The sequence below is a fragment of the Zea mays genome, chromosome 1 (genome assembly GCF_902167145.1).
Source record: "Zea mays cultivar B73 chromosome 1, Zm-B73-REFERENCE-NAM-5.0, whole genome shotgun sequence".
NCBI lineage: Eukaryota > Viridiplantae > Streptophyta > Magnoliopsida > Poales > Poaceae > Zea > Zea mays.
This window is the reverse complement of record NC_050096.1, coordinates 46,673,149-46,699,180: the sequence shown is the minus strand read 5'-3', so window position 1 is coordinate 46,699,180 and position 26,032 is coordinate 46,673,149. Positions and strand designations below refer to the sequence as shown.

The window sequence follows — 26,032 nt, the reverse complement described above, 5'->3', positions numbered from 1 at the left end:
GTCGTGCATCCAGGCGCTTTTTTTTTCATCGAGTTCTTTACATGTCACCGTCATCACACAAATCAAAACCCGAGCAAATTAACCGACACCTCTACGCCGTGGGTACCACGCCCCCCGGGCCCACCCTACATGGACCCCTCCCCAGACCAGAGGGTAAACAGCGATCAGTTCGTTAATTAACCGATCAATTCCTTAATTAACCAACCGTGTGGAGGGAGGCGACAGCGGTGGATGAAAGAGGTGTCCTGGAAGCATCGCATCTCGTGTCCGCGTCGCCTCATTCCATGACCTCTCTCTCTCTCTCTCTCGCCTCTTCTTCTTCTTCCTCCCCTCCCCTTCTCCCCCCATCTGCGGCGGGGTTGATTCGATTTCGATTCCCTTCCCCATCCATCGCCCACCTCCCCTACAGACAGCCAACGCAATTCGCTCCCCGAGGCGCCTCCCTGACCCTGACTCCCTCCACCCCACAACGTGCGCGCTCACTCGCGGGCGGGGCCGGGCCCGGGCCGGCAGGCACGCTCACCGTCACCACCCTTATTAATTCCTCTTCCGCGTCCGCGCTTCAAAACCTCCTCCAGTCCTCCGCCTCGTCCCCCCTCCCCCCTCTACCACTCTCCGCAGCACCCCGGCGGCCGCATTGCTTGCCGCCGCACCGTGTCCGGCTAGGGCCTCTCTGGGCTCCTGCATTTCGATTCCCTCCCCTGCCTGTGCTTTGGTCTGGGCCGGTTGCAAGGAGGGGGAAGGGAGGGAGGATTTGATCGGAGGGCGAAAATGTGGGCGGAGCGGGTGGTCGGGGAGCGACGGATGCGGCAGATCCAGCGCTTCGCGCGGAACGCCAAGCTCACCGTCGTCTGCCTCCTCCTCACCGTCGTCGTGCTCCGCGGCACCGTCGGCGCCGGCCGCTTCGGCACGCCGCAGCAGGACCTCATCGAGCTACGCCAGCACTTCGTGTCCCACCCGCACCGGGCGCTCGCCGAGCACCACGACGCCAGGTCCAGGGCCTCCACCACCACCACATCGTCCTCGTCCTCCTCCGCCCGCCGCGACGACGACCCCGACCCGCCGCCGAGGACGCTCAGGGACCCGCCCTACACGCTGGGCCCCAAGATCTCCGACTGGGACGAGCAGCGCGCCGCCTGGCACCGCCGCCACCCGGAGACGCCGCCCTTCCTCAACGACATCAAGCCACGGGTGCTGCTCGTCACGGGGTCCTCGCCCAAGCCCTGCGAGAACCCCGTCGGGGACCACTACCTCCTCAAGTCCATCAAGAACAAGATGGACTACTGCCGCGTCCACGGCATCGAGGTCTTCTACAACATGGCGCTGCTCGACGCCGAGATGGCAGGCTTCTGGGCCAAGCTCCCGCTCATGCGGGCGCTGCTCCTCGCGCACCCGGAGGTCGAGTTCCTCTGGTGGATGGACTCTGACGCCATGTTCACCGACATGGCATTCGAGCTCCCGTGGGAGCGCTACGGGCCGTACAACCTCATCATGCACGGCTGGGACGAGATGGTCTACGACGACAAGAATTGGATCGGGCTCAACACCGGCAGCTTCTTGCTGCGCAACTGCCAGTGGTCGCTTGACATGCTGGATACCTGGGCGCCAATGGGGCCAAAGGGCCCTGTCCGCATTGAAGCCGGCAAGGTGCTGACCAAGTCCTTGAAGGATCGGCCAGTATTCGAGGCCGACGATCAGTCGGCCATGGTGTACATCCTCGCGACGCAGCGCGAGAAATGGGGTGATAAGGTTTACCTTGAGAATGGGTACTACCTCCATGGCTACTGGGGGATCTTGGTCGACAGGTACGAGGAGATGCTTGAGAATTACAAGCCAGGGCTCGGCGATCACCGGTGGCCACTCGTCACACACTTTGTCGGGTGCAAGCCGTGTGGCAAATTTGGAGACTACCCTGTCGAGCGATGCCTCAAGAATATGGACCGTGCATTCAATTTTGGGGATAACCAGATCTTGCAGATGTATGGGTTCACACACAAGTCACTAGCAAGCAGGAGAGTGAAGAGGACCAGGAACGAGACCAGCAACCCACTTGAGACAAAGGATGAGCTTGGGTTGCTTCATCCAGCATTCAAGGCTGTGAAGACTTCCACATGATTATTAGAGTACAATTCAACTTGTTATTTTCTTGGTTCGTTCTAGATCCTGTTGGGTCTAAATCCAAAGTGTTCTTTTTGTAGAATCGGGCGAGAGCAAAAGTTTGGGTTGGGGTTATGGGATGGATATCTTTGTTGTAATGTGAGGTATTAGGAGAATTATGTTATGTTTATTTATTGGCATAAGTCATGTCTTACACTCGTACAAACGAGTTAACGGATGAACTCAAGTTACTGGTTGCATGATAGATTTCAATAGAGTTCCCTGTTTTTCTCTTATTGCGGGGATTTCTTTTTATAAGGGCGCCAGCAGCCCAAGCATCAAAGGAATTGTTCTTGTGATATTGGTGTCTTCATGGACAGGATAACATATCTTGTGAGCCAATTATTTTGCTCTCTTCTTTGCCTTACTATTAGTGGCTATTGGGTTGCTAGATGTATTTTGGTATATATACAAGCTCAAATTTCAGGTTTCCATTCTCATGATTTGTCCTTTGCTTTAAATTATTAAGTGGGACTGGTGCTATCCACCATTGAGCCAATTATGTTGTCCTTGTTGATAACATCTTCCATTGATATTGATGGCTAACTGTGGAGTTATGTGAACCTGGTTCTTGGTTGATGGATTCTTTGCAACTGGGTTAAAGGCATTTTTGTGTTGCATGCCGTTCTTTTTGCACTCGATGTTGATGTAAACTCCGGTAAACATGAAGAAACAAAAGCTTGCTATGATGCATTTTGTTATCATGCTGGGGAAGATTATGTTCTTCTAGAAATGCTGCTATTCTGACTATTGTATTGCAAGCTTCCATTACCATCATGACGAGTTAAGCTTAACAGCATCTCTGACAGTGAAATGCAACTTGTAGTCAATGTAGAGAAATGGTGCTGTTTGATTTCTGGAAAGCACTGGGGTCCAGGACCTTTTTTTTCTAGCAAGGACTTCTTGAAGATCGACAACAGTTAGGGCTTGTTCGGTTAGCTCCCAATCCACATGGATTGAGTGGGATTGGATGGGTTTAAATCCCAACTAAGTCAAACTCTTTCTTAATTTTTTCCAATCTCATCCAATCCATGGGTAACGGGATTAACCGAACAAGGCCTTAGTTGGTTTCAAATTTGATTGCTACTGTCGATGGAATCACTGCAAATGCTGATGTGGGTTGTGCAAATAGCTGATAGATTTGTATGGTCTTCTCTTCACCGGGCAATAGCTTGCCTGTCATGCTGCCTTCTGTTGGATTGGATCCCAGCAGAACTAGGCATCTGTGAACAACATCGCTACAGAAGAGGACCTGGAAACTATATAATTCTTCAGCATCATGTGTCAGAAAAATTACAAAACTGATCCTACGAAGTCAACGATTCGCTTCTCTCCACGCCGAAGTAATTAGAGCTCGTACTCCAATGGATCCTATTACCTAGGTGGTCAACTTCCATAGATACTGGTGTACCATTGCCAGTAATACTTAATTACATGAAAATGAACAATCTGAGATATTTTTAGTCAATTATGCGTACTCTGCGTGCATAACGTGTCGACGACTCATCGTAGAGGAATTCGGTATTCCGAAACAGCAACAGCAGGACACAAAAATGAACACAGACAAGACAATCACAACTTCACCAGTGAATGAAGGGTCTCAGGATTACAACAAGCATTGTCTAGAGTTCGAAATGGTTTGAATGTAGACACCGCACGAGAATTAAAAAAAAAAGTTCAAAATCTAACATCTTCTGGCAGCTTCACCAAGCGATTTTTGGTGCCCTGATGTGTTCTTATTGATACATCTGTCTAGGAGGGCACAGAAGCTGCATCGGTGCTCACTTATACAGCTGCTTTAACCTCCTTGCGGCTTCAATGATGTTCTCTCTGTGCCCGAACGCGCTGACCCTCACAAAGCCTTCGCCACCCGGTCCAAATCCAGTGCCAGGAGTAGTGACCACATTGGCCTTCTCCAGGATCTCAGCGAACACATCCCACGAATTGCGGCCAGGGAAGTGCACCCATACGTATGGAGCGTTCTTGGCGCCATACACGTTGAATCCGAGTGATGTAAATGTCTCAACGATTATTTCAGTGTTCTCCTTGTAGAAGCCAACAACATCTTGCATAGCCTGCATGCACGGGAACAAACGGATAAAAGAAACGATGCAGAAGAGCAATCTGAGAATACCAGGAGTCCTACCTTTAGACCGTCTGGAGAGAGGCAGGCTAAACCACCAGCTTGCGCAATGTTTGATGCACCATTGAAGCAAGTGCAAACTATGCGATTGAAATCTTTAGCAACTGGATGTCCATCCGAGAAAAGGAGCTCCTTGGGGACAACAGTCCAACCTAGACGGACACCTGTGAACCCAGCGTATTTCGAGAATGAGGCTGTCTCAATAGCAACCTGCACGTAAACAAAACCACAATGGAAAAGTGCCCTCTTATTTTATTTACAAGGCGAATATGCTGCGACTAATTATCATAGCACTGGCACTGTAATTTTGAGGATAACCATGCAACTGGACATTTTAAGCACTCCGGTGTGTGTAGTATGAACAAGAAAATATTGGAACATATAGCCTACCTCCTTTGCTCCAGGAATTTCAAAGATAGACTTTGGGCTGTCATCTGATATGTACATTGCATAAGCAGAATCATAGACTATGATGGACCCGTTGTCCTTTGCAAATTTTACTAATTTGGTTAGTTGGTCCCGAGATGCAGCAGCACCAGTAGGATTGTTGGGTGAACAAAAGAAAATAATATCTGTCCTAGGGACAGTTGACAGATCAGGAAAAAATCCATTTTCTGGACCGCATCTCATGTACTCAATGTTTCCATACTTCTGAACGTCTTGCTGATATAAATCAGTTTGCCCCATGATAACACTTGAATCAACATATGCCTGTCAAAATGAAAGACCTGCTTTAATTTCAATAGACAATATGTAAAATGGTAACAGCTAATCATAAGTAACAATGTGACAAAAAACATATCACAATTATCATCACACATAAGTTTAGAATCATTAATATGAAAGTGTAAGTGACTGACAGTTACAATTGATTCAAGAGTTTTCTTACAGGGTATGATGGATCTTGGACCGCAATTGTCACATTAGATCCAAAAAGGACCTGAAATATTGAACTAAGAGACTTATTAACGAACAATTTGAAATGAACTGTAAACCAAAGAAGGGGAAGAGTCAAATCTTTTTGGTACCTGCAAGCGAGATATGTCACATTTGGCACCATCAGAGACAAATATGTCTGAATCTTCAATACCAAGGTCCGCATAGTAGGTTGCAGCAATTGCTGCTCTGAGTTTCTGCATTAGCAATCAGCACTGCATTTTATGACGCTGAAGGAGCTTATACAAGAACATAGAAAAGAGAAAACTACAAATATGATTGAAAATTTAAAAACTAACTCATGTAAGAAAATAGTTCAAAGGTGCAACTATGCAAGCATTTGGAAGGATAAGTGAAAGGAAACATATCAATTAATTAGAAGGATTGTATGTGATTGGTCTTTAAACTAAGTGATACATTAGAAAACAGTAACCCTTAAGAATTAGAGAATCAGATATCAGAAGTTAAAAACAGTTATCCCTTTTATGAACAAATCGTCAATCTGCCTCAAATAAATTTTGAATAAAAGGCGACCAATCTTTGTATCCAGATTTCTCTACGAATTATTTATGTAAAGCTTCTTATAGTATAGCTGTTAAATAAGTATCTGAATTAGCCTGTTAATTAAATGAAAATTGCTGATAACGCCACGAGGTACCTTTTCACCTTGCTCAGCTCCATAACCGCTGTAGCCATCAATTGTTGACAAGGCATGTGCTCTCTGTGTTTACAAATAGACAGATAAAAATGTAATTGTCAAAGAGATTCAGCAGCAACAAATGCATAAATGTTTTTTTCAACTATAAACTAAAAGTACCAGCACACTGGGACTTTTTTGTGGGTTGAATATAATACATGATTGACAGGACACTAGTTTGACATCAAGGTACCTCTGCCATGGCATTTGTTATGACATTTGGAATGGGCTCGGTAGTGTCGCCTATTCCAAGGCTTATAATTTTGGCATCTGGAAACTTCAGCAAATGAGCGGCTCTTCTCCTGGCAATCTGCTTGGCAGTCAAGAATTGATACTATCAGATGCCAAATCTCCAACAGAATAGCATCACTAACAAAAGGGAAAGATGGGGATGATGCATGACCTCAGGAAACAAATATCCTGCTTGGAGTTTGGCCATATTAGCATTGCGCGGGACATTAGTCTTGAAAGCTTCAGGACAGTAGAAAGAAAATATTAACAAACAACCATATTTCTGTTCCTACAACATCTTCAAGCAACACCTTAAACGAACGCAACATTGACCAAGCAAGAAGTTACTAGGGGTGTAAAAGATAGTATTTGGATATTAAATACAAGTATGGTTATTTATTGTGGATACCAGATATAACTACAATGTAACCATTATCCGTCCTATATCCGATATCTGACAACTTAGTCGAATATATCAAATCAATATCCGGCTAGCATTTAGACTTAAATACTATACACTACCAAGACTAACAAATAAATAGTTATAATTTCTTTGGATATAAAAGAGCAGCCACCCAACATCAGTTCTCAGACGCCGGGCGTTGCTTGCTGCACCCTATGATGCTGCTAGTGTCCTCCACATTAGATACATATTATTTAATACCTTAATCCTTCGTTTAGTCTCCTTATTAGATTATAATCAAAGAACACTATGCATTGAGACATACGAGAAAGGTGTTGCGATGGATCAATAATTTTCGGGCAAAATGCAAAAGATGAAGTGATCAAATTAGTGCAGTGAATGTTGTTTTTACCCAATATCCGAAGAAATATTCATTACCGACATTTTTTGTAATAGTAATTGAGAAAATCCGTATTTGTATATCCATTAGCTATCCGTGCACAGCACTGAACCCAAAAGAAAAAATGAAAACAAATATGAGATTGGTAATATTCGTCCATTCGATGATGTAAGATTCATGTTTAGGGTTAGGCTAGGGATCTCTTGTATTTACCTGTTTACCCCAGTGTAATGGGCTTGGCCCACCTAACTGCTCTATATAATATACACCCAACCCTAGATTAGGGTTAGGGTTTCACACATTTAAACTTGGTACCACAACTTGGTTTTCTAGTTTCCTCTCTTCCTCCCTCCCTCCCACCTCCAGCCACCGCCGGCCTCCCCTGCCCCCTGCCTGTGGTCGTGGCCACCTCCTCCCTCCCCAAGCCGTCAGCTTCTCCCCATGGGCCTCACCGACACCGCCCTCGATCCAGGCTGTCATGACACGTGTGCGGGCGTCCACCACCACCGCCGCCGCAGGAGGCCTCGTCACCGCGGCGCTCGCCAGGACGTGGCCATCGTCCACCACGCTACCCAAACCCCCGTCGTAGCCTACACGGATCCGACGACCTCCCATCGCCTGGTGCGCGAGCTCCCCTGCCTTGGCTCTCCCTCCCATCGGCGTCCTCCCCTGCGGTCCTCCCCACACCGACAGCGACCCCACCTGTGCATGCAGCCGCCGCAGCCCTCGCGCCCCACGCTGCTGCCTAGGTTAGATTCACAGACCTGAAGACGAGTGTTCTCTCTATGGCGGTGCAGCCTACTCTGCGCCCTCCAGGCCTCAATGACTGCGTCGTGCCATCCGCCCCTCTTCGACTGCCAACTGCTACTCTCCACGTCGTTGGCCTCCTCCCTGCGTCGGTGCCCCCCTTGCCACTGCGGCTCCTTCCCCGGATAGCACCGTCAGCGTCGCCCCCCGTGCCCTCCCTGCCCCGTCCAATCTCGTTGTGTCGGCGTTGTCGTTGCTCTCCAACCCTTTGACCTAGCACCCCCTTCATTTGGTTGGCCTCGTCCACAGGGGCTCCTTTGCCATATCCCCATCAACCGGTTCCACTAACAACATCCTTCTACGGTGTCCCACCACCCTCGGTGCCTCTGGCTCCCCCCCCCCTCTCACTTCCAACTTCAGAGGACTCCTACCTCTGTCGTGGTTCCCGTGCCATTTCTCGTGCATGTCCATGTCTCCCTTCATGACATCCAGCTTCTCTGAGGCGCATTCGTGGCGTTTGATCGTGTCATGAACCCTGTTCTCCATGACTGCGTCGAGCTCCACCCTCAAGCAGGCCACCACGCTCCAAGGCCATTTGTTTTTCCTAGTGCTACGATTGCCTCCCTGGCGATCGAGATCTTGTCGTCTCCCCCACCCCTGGTGGCTCTATAGGGGGAAAAATTATGTACATACCGGATGTAAACATCATCTTTTACAGTCCCTCACATCCACCATTTGAAGGCCCACAAAGACAGATCAAAATTTACAAAATAACCCTTTAGTAATTTGTTTTTCTTATATTTATATGGACCAGCAGCTGATGTATATAAGGGACTGTAAAAGAGATTCTTTACATCCGGTATGTAAAGAATTTTTTTCCCTATAGGGGCTCCTCCCCTGGATTTCTTCTCGCACTCCGTGTCTTCGCCACCCCTCCCTCTTCCACCGATTGGGTGGTCGACTCCGGAGCCTTCTTCCACACAACTACTACCAGCGCATTATCTCACTCCCATCCTCTATCGTTGTGGGGAATGGTTCCACCCTCCCTGTCACCTCAGTAGGTGATTCGGTTCTTCCAGGCCCATTATACCTGAATGACGTCCTTGTTGCCCCTCATATGAGTCACCCCTTCTCTCGTTTAGTCGATTCATTACTTACAACCATTGTTCTATGGAGTTCGATCCCTAGGGGCTCACCATATGACATCTTACCACTCGTGCGGTCGTGTCGTGCTAGCTCGATGTGACAGCTCTGGCCCCCTATACTCTAGTCGTTGTCCAGCCCCACCTCCCTCTTGTGTTGCCCTACCCTATGCCCTAGCCACGCTCTGGTCATCCACTTTCCCCACATGCTCTGGCTGCTACCACCACCTCCACGATTTGGCATCGTCGTCTTGATCACCCTAGCCCTGACGTCATGTCCAAGCTCTCTCGTGGCTCAGATATATCTTGTAGCAGGGGCCCCTCAGAGCTTTTGTCATGCATGTCATCTCAGCCACCATTCCCGTCTACCCTTTCCTACCTCCTCATCAAGGGCTACTCAGGCCTTTGATCTTGTTCATTATGATCTCCTTGCTGACTCCTCCCCACCCCCGACATCGATTCACTCCTCGATGTTCCTTTTTCGCTGCCCTCTTTCCGGCCACCATGTTTGGCCTCGTCGACCCCACCTACGCCCCACGCTGACCCGCCCACTCCATGCGCGGCCCGTCGGTCCAGCCTGTGCCGAGTGTGGCCCCGTTGACTCCGTCTGTGCCACGTGCGGCCTCACCAACCTGACCTTAGGGGTGGACCGACGTTGAGAGGAGTGGGGGCACGTGGCCCCACTCATATTTCTTGGTTTAGTAGACTTTTATCTTATTTACTGTAATTACATAGGCTTATTTATAAGTAATCCTTCATTTAGGCCCCCACTCAGATTTTGGGCTAGGTCCGCCCCTGTCCGACCAGCGCCATGCGTGGCCCCATCACCTGCGTCCCACCCGGCACGCTTCGTCGACCCCACTCACGTCTTCCGCCGGCTTGCTCTCGTACCGAGCAGCCGGTGTACCACCCGGTCGCCATCCATCGTGACCCCGACAATGTCCACACGATGGTGACACGATGCTCGGCTGGAGGTCTTCGCCCCGTTGACCGGCTGGTTCTGACAGCCGACGCTGCTCCAGCTGCCTCCCGGGCCCCCTCCTCCGTTCGCGCCGCTCTCACCGATCCTCACTGACGACGCACCATGAGGAGTGTGCGGCCCTGCTAGGTAACCACACTTGGGACCTAGTGCCGCGTCCACCAGGCACCAACATGGTCACCGACAAGTGGCTTTTTCGCCACAAGCTCACCTCGGATGGCTCGCTCGACAGCTACAAGGCTCGTTGGGTCCTTCGAGGTTTCACTCAACGCCCCGGAGTGGACTACGACAAGACCTTTAGACCTGTCGTCATGTTCGCCACCGTTCAGGTTGTCCTCTCCCTCGCCCTCTCTCGGGATTGGGCGATCCATCAACTCAACTCGATACCAAGAATGTCATCCTCCACTGCACTCTGACAGAGAGGTCTACTGCAGCCAGCCCACCAACTTCATCGACTCTACTCGTCTGGATCTGGTCTGCCGGTTAAACGGCTCCCTGTACGGCCTCAAGCAGGCGTCGCGGCCTGGTACAATCGCTTTTCCTCCTACTTGGCCTCCCTCGGCTTCGTCAAGGCCAAATCGAGCATGTCTCTGTTCATCCATCGGCATGGCGACGACATCGTCTACCTCCTACTCTACATCGACGATATCGTGCTCACAATGTCCCATGCTACTCTTTCAACGCACGATCGTCGCTCTTCAGCGCGAGTTCGCGATGAAGCACCTGGAGCTTCTCCACTACTTCCTCGAGATCACCGTCGTGCGGCAACCTCAGGGTTTCTTCCTCCACCAGCGCCAATCAGCTCTCGACATCGTGGAGCGGGCTGGCATGTCCAACTGCAAGCCCTGCTCTACAACCGTCAACACTCAAGCGAAGCTCTCCGAGGACGACATGCCCCCGGATGCCGACACGACGACCTACCGGAGCCTCACCAGCGCTCTCCAGTACCTGACATTCTCCCGATCCGACATCACCTATGTTGTCTAGCAGGTGTTCCTTCACATGCACACCCCACGGGAGCCCCACCTCACCGCTCTCAAGTGGATTATTCGCTACCTCCGTGGCTCCATCGATTAGGCCTTCTCCTTCGACCCTCACCGACGTCGGAGCTCGTGGTCTACACCGACGTTGACTGGGTTGGCAGCCCCAACACGCGTCGGTCCATTTTCGGTTACGCTGTGCTCCTGGGCGCCAACCTCATTTCCTGGGCCTCGAAGCGGCAGCCCGTCGTATCCCGATCCATCGTTGAGGCCGGGTACGGCGCTATGGTCAACAACGTGACTGAGGCCTACTGGCTCCACCATCTTCTTCAGGAGCTCCACGACCCTCTCGAGCACTCCACCCTCGTTGCGACAACGTAAGTGCGGTCTACCTCTTCACCAATCCCGTGTAACATCAGCGAAGCACGTGGAGGTCAACCTTCACTCCATCCGCAAGCATGTCGTCGCCGGAGATGTTCGCGTTCTCAACGTCCTAACCACGTCGCAGTTCGTTGACATCTTCACCAAAGGCTGTCGTTGAGTGTATTCACTGAGTTTCGATCCAGTCTCAACATCTGTACAGGATAGTGTTGAGACTGCATGGGGGTGTTAGACTCCTGTTTAGGGCTAGTTTGGGAACACCGTTTTCCCAAGGGATTACAATTTTTCCAAGGGAAATTAGTTCATTTTCACTTGGGAAATTTGAAATCCCTTGGAAAAACAGTGTTCCCAAACTAGCCCTTAGGGTTAGGCTAGGGCTCTCTTGTATTTACCTGTTTACCCCCAGTGTAATGGGCTTGGCCCGCCGCTCTCTATAATATACACCCAACCCTGGATCAGGGTTACGGTTTCACACTTTCCAACTGATGACACCCTTAGAAGCTACTATAGGGTATCACAACTACGGATGTCAACGGATATATACCCAACAGGTATTATCATTCCAACTCGTACCTATAAAAAATCTACCCATCGAGTTACCACATATTCGGTCACGGGTATAGAATCTTACCTATATCCGTAACTGGACAGGTAATTTTACACATCGGGTAACCCATACCCGCTGGAAAAATATCAAATTCTAATATGTCAATCTCTCAAAATTTCAAACAAACACACAAAAATAAATTCAACTTCAAGTATAAAAAACATAAGATTATTGATAGTTAAACAAATGATAGCCGGAGAAATATTTTCTTTTAGCTAAGATAGAACTTATTAGATAGTAATAGTGGTATGATGTGGGTATATTTTACCCATGAGTAAACGAGTATTGGTAGTATTTGTACCCTTCTACCCGTCAGGTAGAGATTCTTACCCATTAACATATCCATAGGTAAAGAAATCATCTCATACCCGCCTTCATATCGGGTAAAACCCATCAGGTGGTGTCGATTGCTATCTCTAATCACAATCAATAATACCACCACCACGGATTCTAAACTAGCATCTGAAGCATTAGATTGGACGTCTAAAATAAAAACTAAGAAACTAAGGGCCTATTTGGTTCGCTGCCTAACTTGCCATAGTCTGTCTAACTTTTCTATCTAGGGTTAGTTCTTCAATTTTACCGACTAACTTAGGCAAGTTGTGGAACAACCAAACGGGTCATAAGACTATCTCCAGCAGTTTATCCATACTCATACCCATATTCAAACTTCATTCTGCGAACAGTGCAGTCTATAATACAAAACAATGTTTTGGATAGACAAGAGTCTAGAGCTTAAACATAGAATTTCTTATTTCTACTAACGGGATGGAAACCGATAGTACATGTGTCGACGGCCGGCGGGCTACTGACGCAGCGGATGACGATGGAGACTCTCCCCGCGGGTCGGCGCTGGCTGGTCATCGATGCCCTGGAAGCGAGTCACAGTTAGACGTATCCATCGGAAAACACACAAAAATCGCATACTGCGACGGGTACAAGGGAGGAGTCAGCTACTTGAGACAGAACGGAGACGAAGAAACAAAGGAGGAGGATGCGGTGATTGCAGGGGCACCGGCAGGGGCTGCTGCCATCGCGACGGCTCTAGGGAAGCAGAGACGGAGGCGGCGGAGGATGGCTAGGGACGTAAGGTGTTGAGTGACTGAAGGAACTTCGCTGGCTGACGGAGGGAGTAGGGTGTAGGGAACGATGTGAGTTTTTACGCGGGCCGTGGGCTACCCTGATGTCTTTTGACTGACGGCAGTTCCTTCATCCGTGGACCTTATGGGCCACACTCCGAGTCGTCGTGTGAGCTTTTCACAAGCCCGGCAACCATGCAGTGGTTGCCCCGTGCAAGTATTGCCAATCATTATTATTCGTTTATTTTCATCTCTCACGACAATTGAAGTGGCGATATTTATTTTAAAAAAAAAGCGTGATTATATCCTTTTCTGATCTTGTAATTGTGATTTTACCCTCGTTTTCAACTTTGTGATTTTACTCATTTATTTTGAAAACGAAGCTATCGTTTGGTCCTCCCTCTTAACACCGTTAGTGAAAAATCAGAATTAGTGATTAAAAAAATAAGAGGTAAAATCATAATTGCATGGTGGGAGAAGGGTAAAATCTCAATTAACCCTAAAAATGTCGAAATTTTCAGGGTTAATTGTGATTGTACCCTTCTCTCACCTTTCAATTGTGAGTTTACCCCTCATTTTTATGTTTTAATCACTAATTATGATTTTCGCTAACGACGTTAAGGGAGAGAGTTAAACGGCAGCTTCACTTTCAGAACAAAGGGATTGTAGGATCTAGGACACCGGCTATAGTTGGATGAATAGACGGTTTTTCAACTAAAAACAAGGACACTAGAGAAATTTAATAAAAACAACAAGAAATATAATTTTCTAGCTTTGATAGACTAACAAAATATGATGAGCAATTTTTATCAATACTACAAATGATAGATCACTAACTACTTGCAAGTAATGAGTAAAGAGTGAGAGAATGACACCGAAATTTATCTCGTGGTATCGGTGATTTGCCGATCATCCCTAATCCACGTTGAGGTGGAATTCAAGCTCTCGCTTGCTCCTCTATCAAGACACGATTTGATCTTTCAGCCAAGTGGTCAAGAACTCGCTCAATACCTCGATTCCACTAGTGTTACCTTTGCCGCTCCGACAAGGTGGGCGCGAACCCCTCACAACCAACACTGTGACTTCTCCACAATCTGCGCGGAGAGCTCGACGGAGACAACATCCGAGCCGTCTAGGAGGCGGCAACCTCTAAGAGTAACAAGTCGATGATGCTTGCCCGGTGTACCACCTAGTGCCTCAAAAGATCACAATGGATGCAAATGCACTAGAACCTCTCAATCACTCACTAGAATGCAATCTCAAGCAACGAGTGTGAGAGTTTGAGTTAGGTGATCACAAATGAGCTCAATGTGTGCTAGAAATGGCCAATAGAGCCCTCACACACAAGCTCCCCTTCTATTTATAGCCCCCAACACAAACCTAGTCGTTATATGCAACTAGCACATGTTCTACGCACACGTGTACGGTCCGTCTTACCAGTAACGGCTATAAAGATCGTTTGAAACATGTTAGCGCTGTCGGAAAAAGTCAAGCCTCGACGATCCGCCCGCCTAGGCCGGACGGTCCGGGGCCTGTTAATATGAAATGCTAGAGCACTGACCAATTTGAATAACACGGGCGGACTGTCCGCCAACAATGGTCGGACGATCCACACTAGGACCATATACTGTCCGGCTAAAAACCCCGGACAGTCCGTAGTACAATGACTCAAAAATACACCGTCCCTGCCCAAACTCATCTTGGTTCATGCGGAAGGTCCGGCCTCCTGGCCCGAACGGTCCACCGACCACATAACTAAGTAATTTAGATTGCGCTTTAATAAAAGACTTTGACTTTTGAAAACTGAAGCACTGTTGATACTCATGCAAATGCATCAGTTTATGCTCCATGAGGCACTAAGTTTTAAATCGATCAAGTTTATTGACCTCTCTTAATAGTACGACTATCTAGCCTACTAATAGTTATACACTCCTGATGCCCGGCAAAAACAAAACCTACGTTATACCTTTGCCTTCACTCGATGCACAACCAATAGTTATACGTCTCAAATATTTTCCTGTTTTCTGTGGTCCAATCCTGCATTCTTATTTCTCCAAGAATTGTTAGTACACAAGCAGTTGTCACTAATTACCAAAACACAACTAAGGGGCCTAGATGATTCATAGGGGTAAAATCACAAAGTTGAAAAACAATGAGTAAAATTATAATTGCAAGGTTAGAAAAGGGTATAATCGCAATTCCCCCTTACAAAAAGGCGAATCAATGATATATATATATATAGGTGCAATTGTGATTATACTCTTCTCCGTTATTGCAATTACGATTTTATCCCTCCTTTTTAACTTTGTGATTTTATCCCTCTATTTTGAAAATGAAGTTATCGTGTACCCCTTTCTCTTAACAGTGTTAGTGAAAATGAGAATTATTGATTAAAAAATAAAAAACGAGACGTAAGATCACAATTGCAAGGTGAGAGAAGGGTACAATCATAATTAACCCTAAAACGATGTCGAAATTTTTAGAGTTAATTATGATTATGCTCTTCTCTCATCTTGCAATTGTGATTTTACCCCTTAATTTTCGTTTTTTAATCTCTAATTCTGATTTTCACTAACGGTATTAAGGGGAGGGGTAAATAGCGGCTTCATTTTTAAAATAGAGGGGTAAAATCACAAAGTTGAAAAGTGAGGGGTACAATTGCAAGGTGTGAAAATGGTATAATCACAAATTCACAATTGCCCCTATATAAAAAAACTTGGAAATGATAACTAATGAATGTGTTTGAGTTATACTGGGAGCACAAATATCTATATTTTTACATGTTGCTTCTAAACGATTAGCAAATGCTAAGAAAAAAGTGAAATAAATTCAAAAGCACAAACTCACGTATTATAACTAAGCAAATCTATTACTAGTATTAGTATATACATTCAAGCATAACTAGCGAAGACGTGCCTCCTCAGTCTTACCATTGTGGTCTGACCGTTCTTCATGTGCCATTGCTAAATAAAAGAAACCGGTCGGCTGACGTGACCAGGGCACAAGACATGTCCGGCACGCCCGACGACACAAACAATAGTTTTTCTGTTCAACGACTATAATTGAAGAACTAACCTTAGACAGAAAAGTTAGACAAAGTGTGGCAAATTAGGTAGGGAACCAAACATACCTTAAATATACCGATGTCATCCACTCAAGAGAGTATGCATCTCTGCTCTTGCTCTTGTCATATCTAACTATAGTACTTATCCTTTGCAAGTGAAATGGGCTGTGCTACCTCGTTGGGTTCGGCGGGGTCTTCCTTTAGATAGCACAAATCGTTAGAGCAGGGGCGAAGATAGATAGAAAATAATAGATATATGTACCCACGAAATTTTTTAAGGGCTAGTTTTGGAACTCCATTTTCCTAACACCCCGTTTGGATCACTGGAATTGAATTCCATTCTAATAATAGTAATTTAGGCATATATTAATTAAGCTAATTCGGTTTTATGCAAAATATATTTGTATACTATTATTAGCAAAATGTCGGAGATATTTATGTGCTGCATTTTTACTATAGGTGAGTGTAACGAAGAATGTCATATAAGTTATATATTAGAAACCAATTCTAGTAATGCATAAAATCATTTCCCACCCTCCACCCCATGAATTTGAGATAGACTTATATCTGAACTTTAGAAAGTGGTGGAATGTTAAATTCCAAACTTAATAAGTTACTTTATTGAGTTAATTTCAATTCCTCTAAAATGAAGGGATCCAAACGCCCCGTAAGGGAAAATAAACTAAGTTCCCTTAAGAAAATAGAATTTCATTGAGAAAATGTGGTTCTCAAACTAGCCCTAAAAGTAATAATTTAGACCAATTTTTCGCAGCACATCCTGGAGCTGAAACGTCTTGGCTGTTGCAGTTGGAATCGCAGCCACGAACACCAGCAATGGAGTGGAGGCTAACTGCTGTGTCCCTGCGCTCGATGGAGAAAGAAACAGAGGGGTGGGATGTGCCGGTGCTCGGTGGAGAGGGCGGACACATGAACGACCACCCAAACTCACCAAGCCGCCGGGAGCTCCAGCAGCGAGCCAGCGGGAGTGGAACTGGATGGTCGCTCACGTGTCCTGCTTCTCCACCCTGCACAAACACGCCGCTCTCAATTGCATCATCCGGCGTACTAGTGCAGTTGCGCTTGCACCCCAATTTATACCAAGGGGGTTAGCCTGCATCGACCCACAGGGAAAACGTCAAGAGTGCATGTTTTTTGTGCCTGAAAGCGGGAGGAAAACGAGCGCTAGGGACGCAGGCAGAGTTTGTCCGGAACAGATGGGGCTGCAGTTCACGACACAGGTGGCGACTTGTTTGTCTCGTAGGGAGGTGTGTCGTGTACTCGTGCGTGTGTGTGGTGGGACTGAGGGAGGGCGTGTCGCTCGGGAAATCTGGCGGATGTCGTAGCGGTGGGCCTGGCCACTTGTTTTCGTCTACGAGAGGCCACGATTCCAGCGAAACTGACTGCGGACACAGACTAGACGGCACGGCTAACGGTTCAACCAATCAAAGGAGGGCTTCGGCGCTTTGCTAAACGTTCTGGTGTCTGGTCTCTGGTGTGGATGCGTTGCCATTTCATTTCACGCATATATAGACGGACCAGTGACCTGTCGGGGTCGTCTTTCTCCGGGCCGTTCTTATGCCAGCCGGCGTATGGGCTGGCCCAGAAAATACAGCCACACCTCGCTCACCTCAAGGCCCATGCACGTATCCTCTCTCTGGTAAGCTATAAGCGAAAGAATCCTGCTTCTCTCAATCTCTCCTGCATATTTTAATGATTAGTAGACCCAGATGGAGGAAGTTGTTTTTTTATCACCGCAATTTTTCCTCCAAAGACCCATTTAAGAATCTATAAAACGTTTCTATCATCCAAACGGCTCCTCAGTTGTAGTAGGATGGTTCGGTCTTGCTCACTGAATCGATTCTCAACGTCCTCTGCTAGTGTGAACTGTGAAGCCATCATGTGCCAACACTTTATGGATCTATGATCGGTAGACCTATCGTTGCGCAACCTCCGTGGTATCATGCGATGAGTTCTATCACCGTTGATCTTAGGCTGAGTCCAGCAGGACGCGAAACGTGTCGCAAATACGTTGTTTTCGCAGCGAGCGCCACTGTAGCGCCGTCCAGCAGATACTGGATGCAGATGCGAAATAGAGGCATCACCTTCCTCTCTCCCACAAACCACTGTATCTTCTCTCTTCTCCCCCTCTTTACGCGAGCTGCTGGAACTCACGCCTGTTTCTGCGACGCGGCCTGGTGCTTTTCGCGGCCGCGCTCGGGATCCGCTGGAGTCCGGCTTTTAGGGTTCATGGAGGAAGGAGAAGAAAAAAAACTTTAGACAACCCCGTAGACTATCGGTCTAGCTAGGTAGGTAGATCCATTTGGTCTAGTCCTTAATTGTTTAACAAGAACAAAACCACAAATGCCAACAAATCTCACCACGCACAAGGCACCAAAAATAACCAATGCCACAGAATGAACAAAAAAAATGTATTTAGCTATACCTTGAATTTGTCCCTTCCTTCAGCATCGTCGTAAGTAATATGTATTGAGATTCGTCATGGTATTTTAGGACGTTTGGTTCAAAAATATAGTACATCGTCTTCTAACTCTTTATTTTATTTGCAGTTTATGAAACTGATGCTTAGTCACGTCATTTCTCGTATGCTCATAATTTATAACAGTATGGTGAATAAAACTATTCTGCCGGTTTTAAGGGAACAAACTCATCGTGTACCATCTGATTTAGAATTGTTTGGTTACTGAGACCAACACTCTGTTAGTGTGTGTGAAGCTGTGATGTGAGGATTTGCTATGCGGAGACGTAGTATCTATTTGGTTGGCTGCCTAACTTTCTACACTTTGACTAACTTTTATATCTAAGTTTAGTTCTTTAATTCGAACGATTAACTTTAAATAAATTGTAGCATAGTTAGCTACAAAACAAACATACTCGTAGTACGCCACTACGTACAGTACGTACCCTGTACAAGATTTTATATTTGAGCTAACCGTAATATACGGTTTTGTGTGACGGCGAGGGCGAGGAGCCGACGACCTAATTAAGCACGCAACTACCGGCACGTGTACGTTGTGGTCAAGCCGTCGCGGAAGGAAAGGAGGAAACCACGAAATCGACTCGGGGTCATTCCTGGTGAAGTAGTCAACTGGTGTGGGCAGAACTTGGTAAGCAAGCAGGAGCGGCCATGCCTGACGGAGTGACGGTGGAAGGCGGAGGCGCGCCTTTCGCATCGCACCCTCTGAGCTCTGACCCTGCTCCGCGAAGTTTTTTTTTTTCCTTCTTTTTTGACAAAAGCAGCCGCTTCATCAAGCATCTAGACGGCCGGTTCGGTGCGGGTCGCGGAAGTACAGCCCAGGTGGCCGGCCGGCCTTTGTTTTGGTCAAGCTGAGTGGGCGCGCGCGTAGCCATGCCTCACTCAACTGCAGACCTGGAACATCGAAATGGTCTGCTCTGCGTCGCGTGGTCCGCAAGAGCAAACAGTGGACAGCCTTTTCGCCGGCCACCAGCGCCCCGTTGCCTTGCCACTGGCTGAGCAGTGACCCGCAGCGATTTGCGGCGCGCGCACGACACCCGTCGATCGGCCAGCTCGGGCGTTTCAGCGGCGGCGAGCCCTCTTTCGACGATCTGGACTCTGTCCTGCCTGGAGTAGGTGTGACATCGCCGCTTGCGCTGCCGTTATTATGCTTATAGTTATAGCCGCCTACAAGCAGGTGGCAACAACGTGGCACATGCCGCCTTTCGGTTTCTGGCCTCGCCTGGCTGGCTGGCGCGTCGCAGAGACTCGCCAAGCTAGGTGGTGGGCCGATTTGAGTCTTTCTGACTGAGTAAGCAAAATCTTGTCTGCATTGACTTCAAAACGTTCTGTCGCTCAAAAGAAAAAAGACAGTGGCGGCTTGCGCGTCTGCATAGGCCTATTAATATTTTCATGGATTATGATTGCTTCTTGAATATAGAGCCAATAATTTCTTATTCGAACTAAAGTCAACTGTCGATATAACTATTCTACCTCTTAAATGTATGACCGTTAGGTTCATATATAGAGAATATCCAAGATTGAAAACTATGTCCGGGCATTAGTCAACATCGACACCTAACAACGCATAGTATGGTGTAGATTTAAACATATCGGTGAACCTAGAATTCTATGTCGTCATCGTGTCACTCCTTTATGCCGCAGTTCTATTTCGTTTTCATTAGAATGGGTCTTTTTTTTCAATTTCTAATCGAGGAAATTGTAGTGGAAATGACGGTCATTGCGTCAGGTGACCTCAATGGAACACTGCAACTCCACATTTGTTTATAGTATCGTAGTATGAGGCTATGTTTGTATCCCTGGACTAGATTTTAGTCACCTAAAGTTTAGTCCCAAAACAATAGGGTAAACTTGACTCTAGTTCCACTAGCAAACTGCACCCATGACTAAACTTTAGCAACTTTGTTGACGTTGATTTGAGCGCCAATTATTGATGGTGTATCGTCCGATGGTGCCCTCTGTGACGGCGTGGATGGTTCGCGACTCTAGGCTAGACGATCAGCGACCTAGCTGTAGGGGCGGCTCCTTCCCTGCATCACTTCGGACGGTCCGTGTCCTAGGCTAAACTGTTCGCGATGGCGTAGGATCCTCTTTCTTCTCATGGGGCTCTGGATCAGTAGGTCACCCGGGGCGTCTCCAGACGATGTAGAGTCGCCTAAAGACAATTGACAAAGATAATGTAAGAGATGAGTGGATGTTGCCCCTTGGGGAGGCCAGATCCTTGCGTCGTCTTGGAGTCGGTAGGTCATCTAAGACAGATCTAGACGACGTAGAGTCGAATAGGGGTGAAGGTGGATATGGAGGAAGCTACAACTAAGATTACACTACATCTACGCCTAGGACAAGAATAGTAAAGAAAGTAAATTGATTTGATTGGAATGTGTTCGGTGGTTCTCAATGGGCGGTATCTCTTCATACATATAGGAGGAGGTCTGAACCCGTTCCTAGGTGATAGCCAACCGATCCCACGTGATTAGGTAGATAACCACACACGAGATAAGGATAATCGCTCGAATCAATCTGATCGCTGGAGCGGGCCAGACCGTCGCCACTTTTGGTGTTCAACATACTTCCTACAAACAAAATCCTTATTTTAAATATCATTCAAAAGAGGACTTCTAATAACATGCTACAACAAACACAGCAGTTTTAATCTACCATAAAAATAAAAATTTGTAGAAATGAATTGTTTTATAAAAAGTAGTTAAAAATCTAAATTGATAACACATTGGCTGCAATGCAACCAGATCCATCATAACTTTAGCCAACAAGTCCACCGGATGCATATCGAGATACAGGAGGAAAGTCTTCCAATGCTTACGACTTGGGAGAATCTAGCCAATTGATATACTGATATCGGTGCACCCATGGCTATGTCTCTGCGTCATGCACAGGCTAGCACCATCTTCTATTTTCTGTTAGCATTTACCATGCGTAGCATTAATTTGGTTTTTTTTGGAATTTTGTGGAAACAGACGCCTAGTTGGCAATTTGGGCATTAAATAATTTATTCAGGAAATCTCTTGTGTGCAATCGAAATCTGTTGCGTCGAAGGCTCGGGCTGTTCTTGGCCGTCGGATCAATGGCCACCACCAAATCAGGAGCCTTCACCCGTTAATCCCCCTGGTGGCCCTAGCCGCTCGCTCGCTCTTTTTTCTTTTCCAGTTTCCCTGTCCCCGACCCGCCAATGCTGACCTCCCTCCCTCCCTCCCTCCCCCGGCCAAGCTCCCCTCTCGACAGGAAGGAGAGACTGACCTCCCATGCGACCAAGAACCGAGACTCGCCCCGAGAGCATAGCATAGCTTGCGCGCCGCCGCCGACCTCACCTCCGGCATCCGAAGCCACCCGGTGCGAGCAGATGCCACGTCTAGTCTAAGCCGAGAGCCAAGGTGGCTTTGCTCCTATTAAAAGCTGCCAAGAACTGCGGCGTGTACCAGGAAAGATCTTCGAGCGCGTCTTCGGGGCATGCATGGCGAGTGGCGACGAGGACTCGGGGATGAGGTGCTGAGCTCTGCAGGGTGCGTGCTCCTTCTCTTCCTGCTTCGTTTTTGATCCAGCTCCAGCTCTGAATTTCTGCTGCGCGCGCTGGTAGAGACTAGAGAGATGGTTGGGTTCTTGTTTTTTTTTGGTCAACGTTCGGTGTTCTTGTTTTGACTTCTCATCTCGCCACGGATGCTGAGTATCTGGAAGTTCCATCATCCCCTTGACACCAGTTTTTTTTTTCGGCAACGTCCGTGCAGTAGCGTGAGATTCTGGGCGATCGGCAGAGCGACGTGCCTTGGCTGTTGATTCGGCTTTATTTCTCTTCTTCCTCCAAGCCAGGTTCTTTCCCGCATGCGTTTTTTTTAAAGCAATTCCACCACTGTGCCCCTCTAGCGATAGTGATGCCCCCATTGCTTGCCAAACAAAAGCGCCAGGCCGCCCAAAGCAGCTGAGATCCGTGCGCGTGGTGACATTAGCTACGTAACATGGATGGCAGCAACCAAATGGTTGAGCTTTTGGCCACTCGTTCACTCGACACCTATTCTACGCGTTCTTTTGTGGCAGGCAGACCAAAGCTGCTTTCGCGCCATGATATGTTTATAACTGAAGAAGAGAGTGAGAGATAAAATTGACATAAAGGTAGCTTTTGCTGCAAGGCTTGACCATTGCACCCGGGGAAGGGCCAGGGCCAGGGCTCCAGGGGTAGAAGAGATGCGTGGATGCTCCTTGAACCTTCAGACAGAGCTCAGAGCTTCAGACCACTGCACGGCTGTTGCATTGCACCCTGTGCTCTGTGTGGCACGATGTCGCCGTGGTCCAAGCCGGCTTTGAAAAAAACTGCAATTCGGTTTGGTTTACCGAACTGCATCCTACTCTGAACCGTCTCAGTAAATGACTTTGCAGTACATTCCTTCCAGGGGGGCCATGCCACGGTGATGCATGTGTGATGCAGAACTGTACACGAGTCTGACCATAGATAGATACTGTGTCTGTGTGTAGCTATGAGGCGGGCATAGCATAGATACTGTATCTACAAGGTAGTGCACAACCCCCACCAAAAAAATGGCGAATTAGTAGGCCAACCATGTTTGACCCTGTGGTTTAGCTACAGAAACCTTGTTACAGCAGTAAGAGAAATGGACGAAACGGTCAGTCAAAAGGTCCAAGTCAGTGACCTGGTCATTTTGGTTGTGCTGCTGTCTCTGTGTGACTGTTGACAAATACCTCTACTTATTTATTATTGCTCAGATCTAACGTCTTTACTTGTATGATGCTATCTGAATGTCTCTTTGCAGTTGAAGTTGAAGTTGCACATAGCGCATACGACATCATGTTCTGAAATCTCGAAGCACGTACTGCTGCTACTGTCTGGCAGAGGAGTTCGACACAGAGTCGAGATGCCTCCGGACTCGAATGGCAGCTTCGACGGGCACGAGATCGTCGAGGTTGTCGGCGAGCCTGGCACGCCGTCGGGGACGACAGCCAGGCTGATGGACTTCATCCCCATCGATATCTACATCCCGTCCGTGGAGCGGGGCGCGCTCAGCGAGAGCCGGCGCAAGCGGCGGTTTCTGGACTTCCTCCGCGCCCACCCGTCCAAGGACTGGTTTTTGCGCTCCACCTTCGTCGGCCGCCTCCGCCGGAGGAGCCACGGCCACCAGGAGTCGGCAGACGACGGCTCGGACGACGGCGGGCGCCGCGGCCCGCGGAGGCGGTTCCGCGTGCCGTTCGTGCGCAAGATCAAGTGGCGCAAGCTGTGGACCTACGCGGTGAGCTGGTGCAGGAAGCCCGAGAACTTCGCGATGATCATCTGGCTGGCGTTCGTGGGGGCCGGGCTGCTGCTGCTCCTCATGCTCATGACCGGCATGCTCGACGCCGCCATCCCCGACGACGAGCGGCGCAAGAAGTGGACGGAGGTGATCAACCAGATCCTCAACGCGCTCTTCACCATCATGTGCCTGTACCAGCACCCCAAGATCTTCCACCACCTGGTGCTGCTCCTCCGGTGGCGCCCCGACGGCGACCGCGAGGAGATCAGGAAGGTGTACTGCAAGGACGGCGCCGCGCGCCCGCACGACCGGGCGCACATGCTCCTCGTCGTGGCCTTGCTGCACGTCACCTGCTTCGCCCAGTACTACTGCTGCGCCCTGTTCTGGAGCTACACGCGCAAGGACCGCCCGGACTGGGCGCTCAACATCGGCTACGGCCTCGGCACGGGCTGCCCCGTCGTCGCTGGCCTCTACACCGCGTACAGCCCGCTTGGACGGAAGGAGCCCGACACCGAGTCGTCGTCGGCGGCGCCGGCCGATGCGGCGCAGCAGGACCACCACACCAGCCGTACCGAGAACGACGGCGTAGAGATCACGATATACAACCGCCGCGTGGTGGTGAGCAGCCCGGAGTGGAGCGGCGGGCTGTTCGACTGCTGCGACGACGGGACGGTGTGCGCGCTGTCGGCGACGTGCACCTTCTGTGTCTTCGGCTGGAACATGGAGCGCCTCGGGTTCGGCAACATGTACGTGCATGCCTTCACCTTCATCCTGCTATTCGTGGCGCCGTTCCTCATCTTCAGCGTGACGGCGCTCAACATCCACGACGACGAAATCCGCGACACGGTGGTGGCCGTGGGCGTGCTCCTGGGCTTCTGCGGCTTCCTGTACGGCGGCTTCTGGCGGTCCCAGATGCGGAAGCGCTACAAGCTCCCGGGCGGCCGCTCCTGGTGGTGGTGCGGCAGCGCGGCCGTGGGCGACTGCGCCAAGTGGCTGTTCTGCTGGACCTGCGCGCTGGCGCAGGAGGTGCGGACCGCCAACTTCTACGACGTGGAGGACGACCGATTCGTGGCCATCCTGGGCGCGCGCAACGGGGAGGGCCGCCCCGTGCTTTTGCCGCTCCCGCGCGAGGCGTCAACCACGACGTACACACGGAGCATGTCGTGCCCGCCTAAGCTCGACGACGCGGAGGACGCCGGCGGGGTGACGAGCTCGCTGGGACTGGAGATGGTCGAAGCCGCTGCTGCCATGGAGAGGTCGGCCACGTACCACCCCATGAGGCCACCGCTGCCTCCACTGATGAATGAGCGACGACAAGAGTAGGACTAGGCATACACTCCACCTTGGTACCTGTGTTGCAGCTGTGTACTGTACCATACATAGTGTAGAGTCATTCTGGGAGTCACTTCTGAAGTCCCGTTCGTATACATATAAGTTTTTTTTTTCAAGTCGTAAAGAAAACATAAGATTTTTTTTCTCCAATAATGCCATCACCATTTTTTTAAACTTTCTACCTATCGCCATTTCAAATCCACAATTTTTATGCATCAGTTGCCATGATTAGGGCCAGGGGATAAATGAACAACCAATGAACCAAACAGGATGAATAAGAGCCTTATAACAGTACTCTCTTCACCGGACAAAAGAAACTGGGAATAAATCGTGAAATTAATCCGAGAACCTCTTCTATGCTGGTTGGATTGATCGGTGGATCAAACTAGACATCTCTCTCCTGCTCTGATCGTAGGCGTAACAATATCTTGATTACGGTCCTCTTTATACCGCGTAAATAAATAGGAATGAGGCTGGCACACGAATCAATATTTGTTGTTTCTCCTAGCCTCCACACACAGACTCAAGGTTCGATCTAATCTCTACACGGCTAGTAAGAGGAAGGTCGTTGTCGTCATAGACCCTGTACACCAGTCTTTAATTTAACCTCCCATGATGACTTCTCTCAATCCTAAAAGCATACTCATATGTTCCATGTTTTCCAGTGGCCACGGCCCACGGTTAACAGCTAAGCTTCTACACCCCTTACATTGATATCGGAGTGTCAGGTTTTGGGCTTAGATTCTAACCCTAGATGCTAGAACCCATTTGTTTTGGACCGAATCCGATCAAATCGCCTTAAAAATGTCAGATTCATGCCAAGACCCCGTTACAACAAGTAGTAGAAGAGAAAAATGAGATTGGAACCCAATTTATAACCCTAACTCGATATCCTCAAAACCTTAAACCCTAACCCTAAGACCCCACAAATCCTAATCACCCAAGCAAACAAAGGAGAATGGCACATAGGATTTACCTTGGTTGGTGGCGCCGGCCGACCGAGGAGAA

At 48.5% G+C, this 26,032-nt stretch overlaps 3 protein-coding genes and 1 non-coding gene across 5 annotated transcripts; 2 read left to right on the top strand and 2 right to left on the bottom strand.

Annotated features, from left to right (window-relative positions):
* The first annotated feature begins 285 nt into the window (after positions 1-285).
* Positions 286-2,392, top strand: LOC100285084 (glycosyltransferase 5). Its single transcript, NM_001157979.2, has one exon. It carries the CDS (start codon positions 772-774, stop codon positions 2,113-2,115), a length of 1,344 nt encoding a protein of 447 aa, NP_001151451.2. The 5' UTR covers positions 286-771; the 3' UTR covers positions 2,116-2,392.
* A 1,319-nt stretch (positions 2,393-3,711) lies between these two features.
* Positions 3,712-12,964, bottom strand: LOC100283445 (transaminase/ transferase, transferring nitrogenous groups). The gene is made up of 10 exons (NM_001156346.3): positions 12,761-12,964; positions 12,589-12,674; positions 6,337-6,404; positions 6,127-6,243; positions 5,895-5,957; positions 5,329-5,433; positions 5,190-5,240; positions 4,691-5,011; positions 4,304-4,510; positions 3,712-4,232 (listed from the first exon to the last, which is right to left on the bottom strand). The coding sequence occupies exons 1-10, from the start codon at positions 12,835-12,837 to the stop codon at positions 3,939-3,941; spliced, it is 1,389 nt and encodes a 462-aa protein (NP_001149818.2). The 5' UTR covers positions 12,838-12,964; the 3' UTR covers positions 3,712-3,938.
* A 3,890-nt stretch (positions 12,965-16,854) lies between these two features.
* MIR164e (microRNA MIR164e) lies at positions 16,855-16,970 on the bottom strand. The gene has a single exon (NR_121129.1). It is a non-coding gene; the product is annotated as a microRNA MIR164e (primary transcript).
* Positions 16,971-21,635: 4,665 nt separating this feature from the next.
* Positions 21,636-25,180, top strand: LOC113509067 (uncharacterized). 2 transcript variants are annotated; one of them, NM_001401816.1, is made up of 3 exons: positions 21,636-21,958; positions 22,181-22,262; positions 23,219-25,180. In NM_001401816.1, exon 3 carries the CDS (start codon positions 23,321-23,323, stop codon positions 25,013-25,015), a length of 1,695 nt encoding a protein of 564 aa, NP_001388745.1. In that variant the 5' UTR covers positions 21,636-21,958; positions 22,181-22,262; positions 23,219-23,320; the 3' UTR covers positions 25,016-25,180. The 2 variants fall into 2 exon arrangements, with proteins under 2 accessions (NP_001388745.1, NP_001353871.1); NM_001366942.1 differs by lacking the exon at positions 22,181-22,262 and having other exon boundaries at positions 21,642-21,958; positions 23,219-25,167.
* Positions 25,181-26,032: the final 852 nt, after the last annotated feature.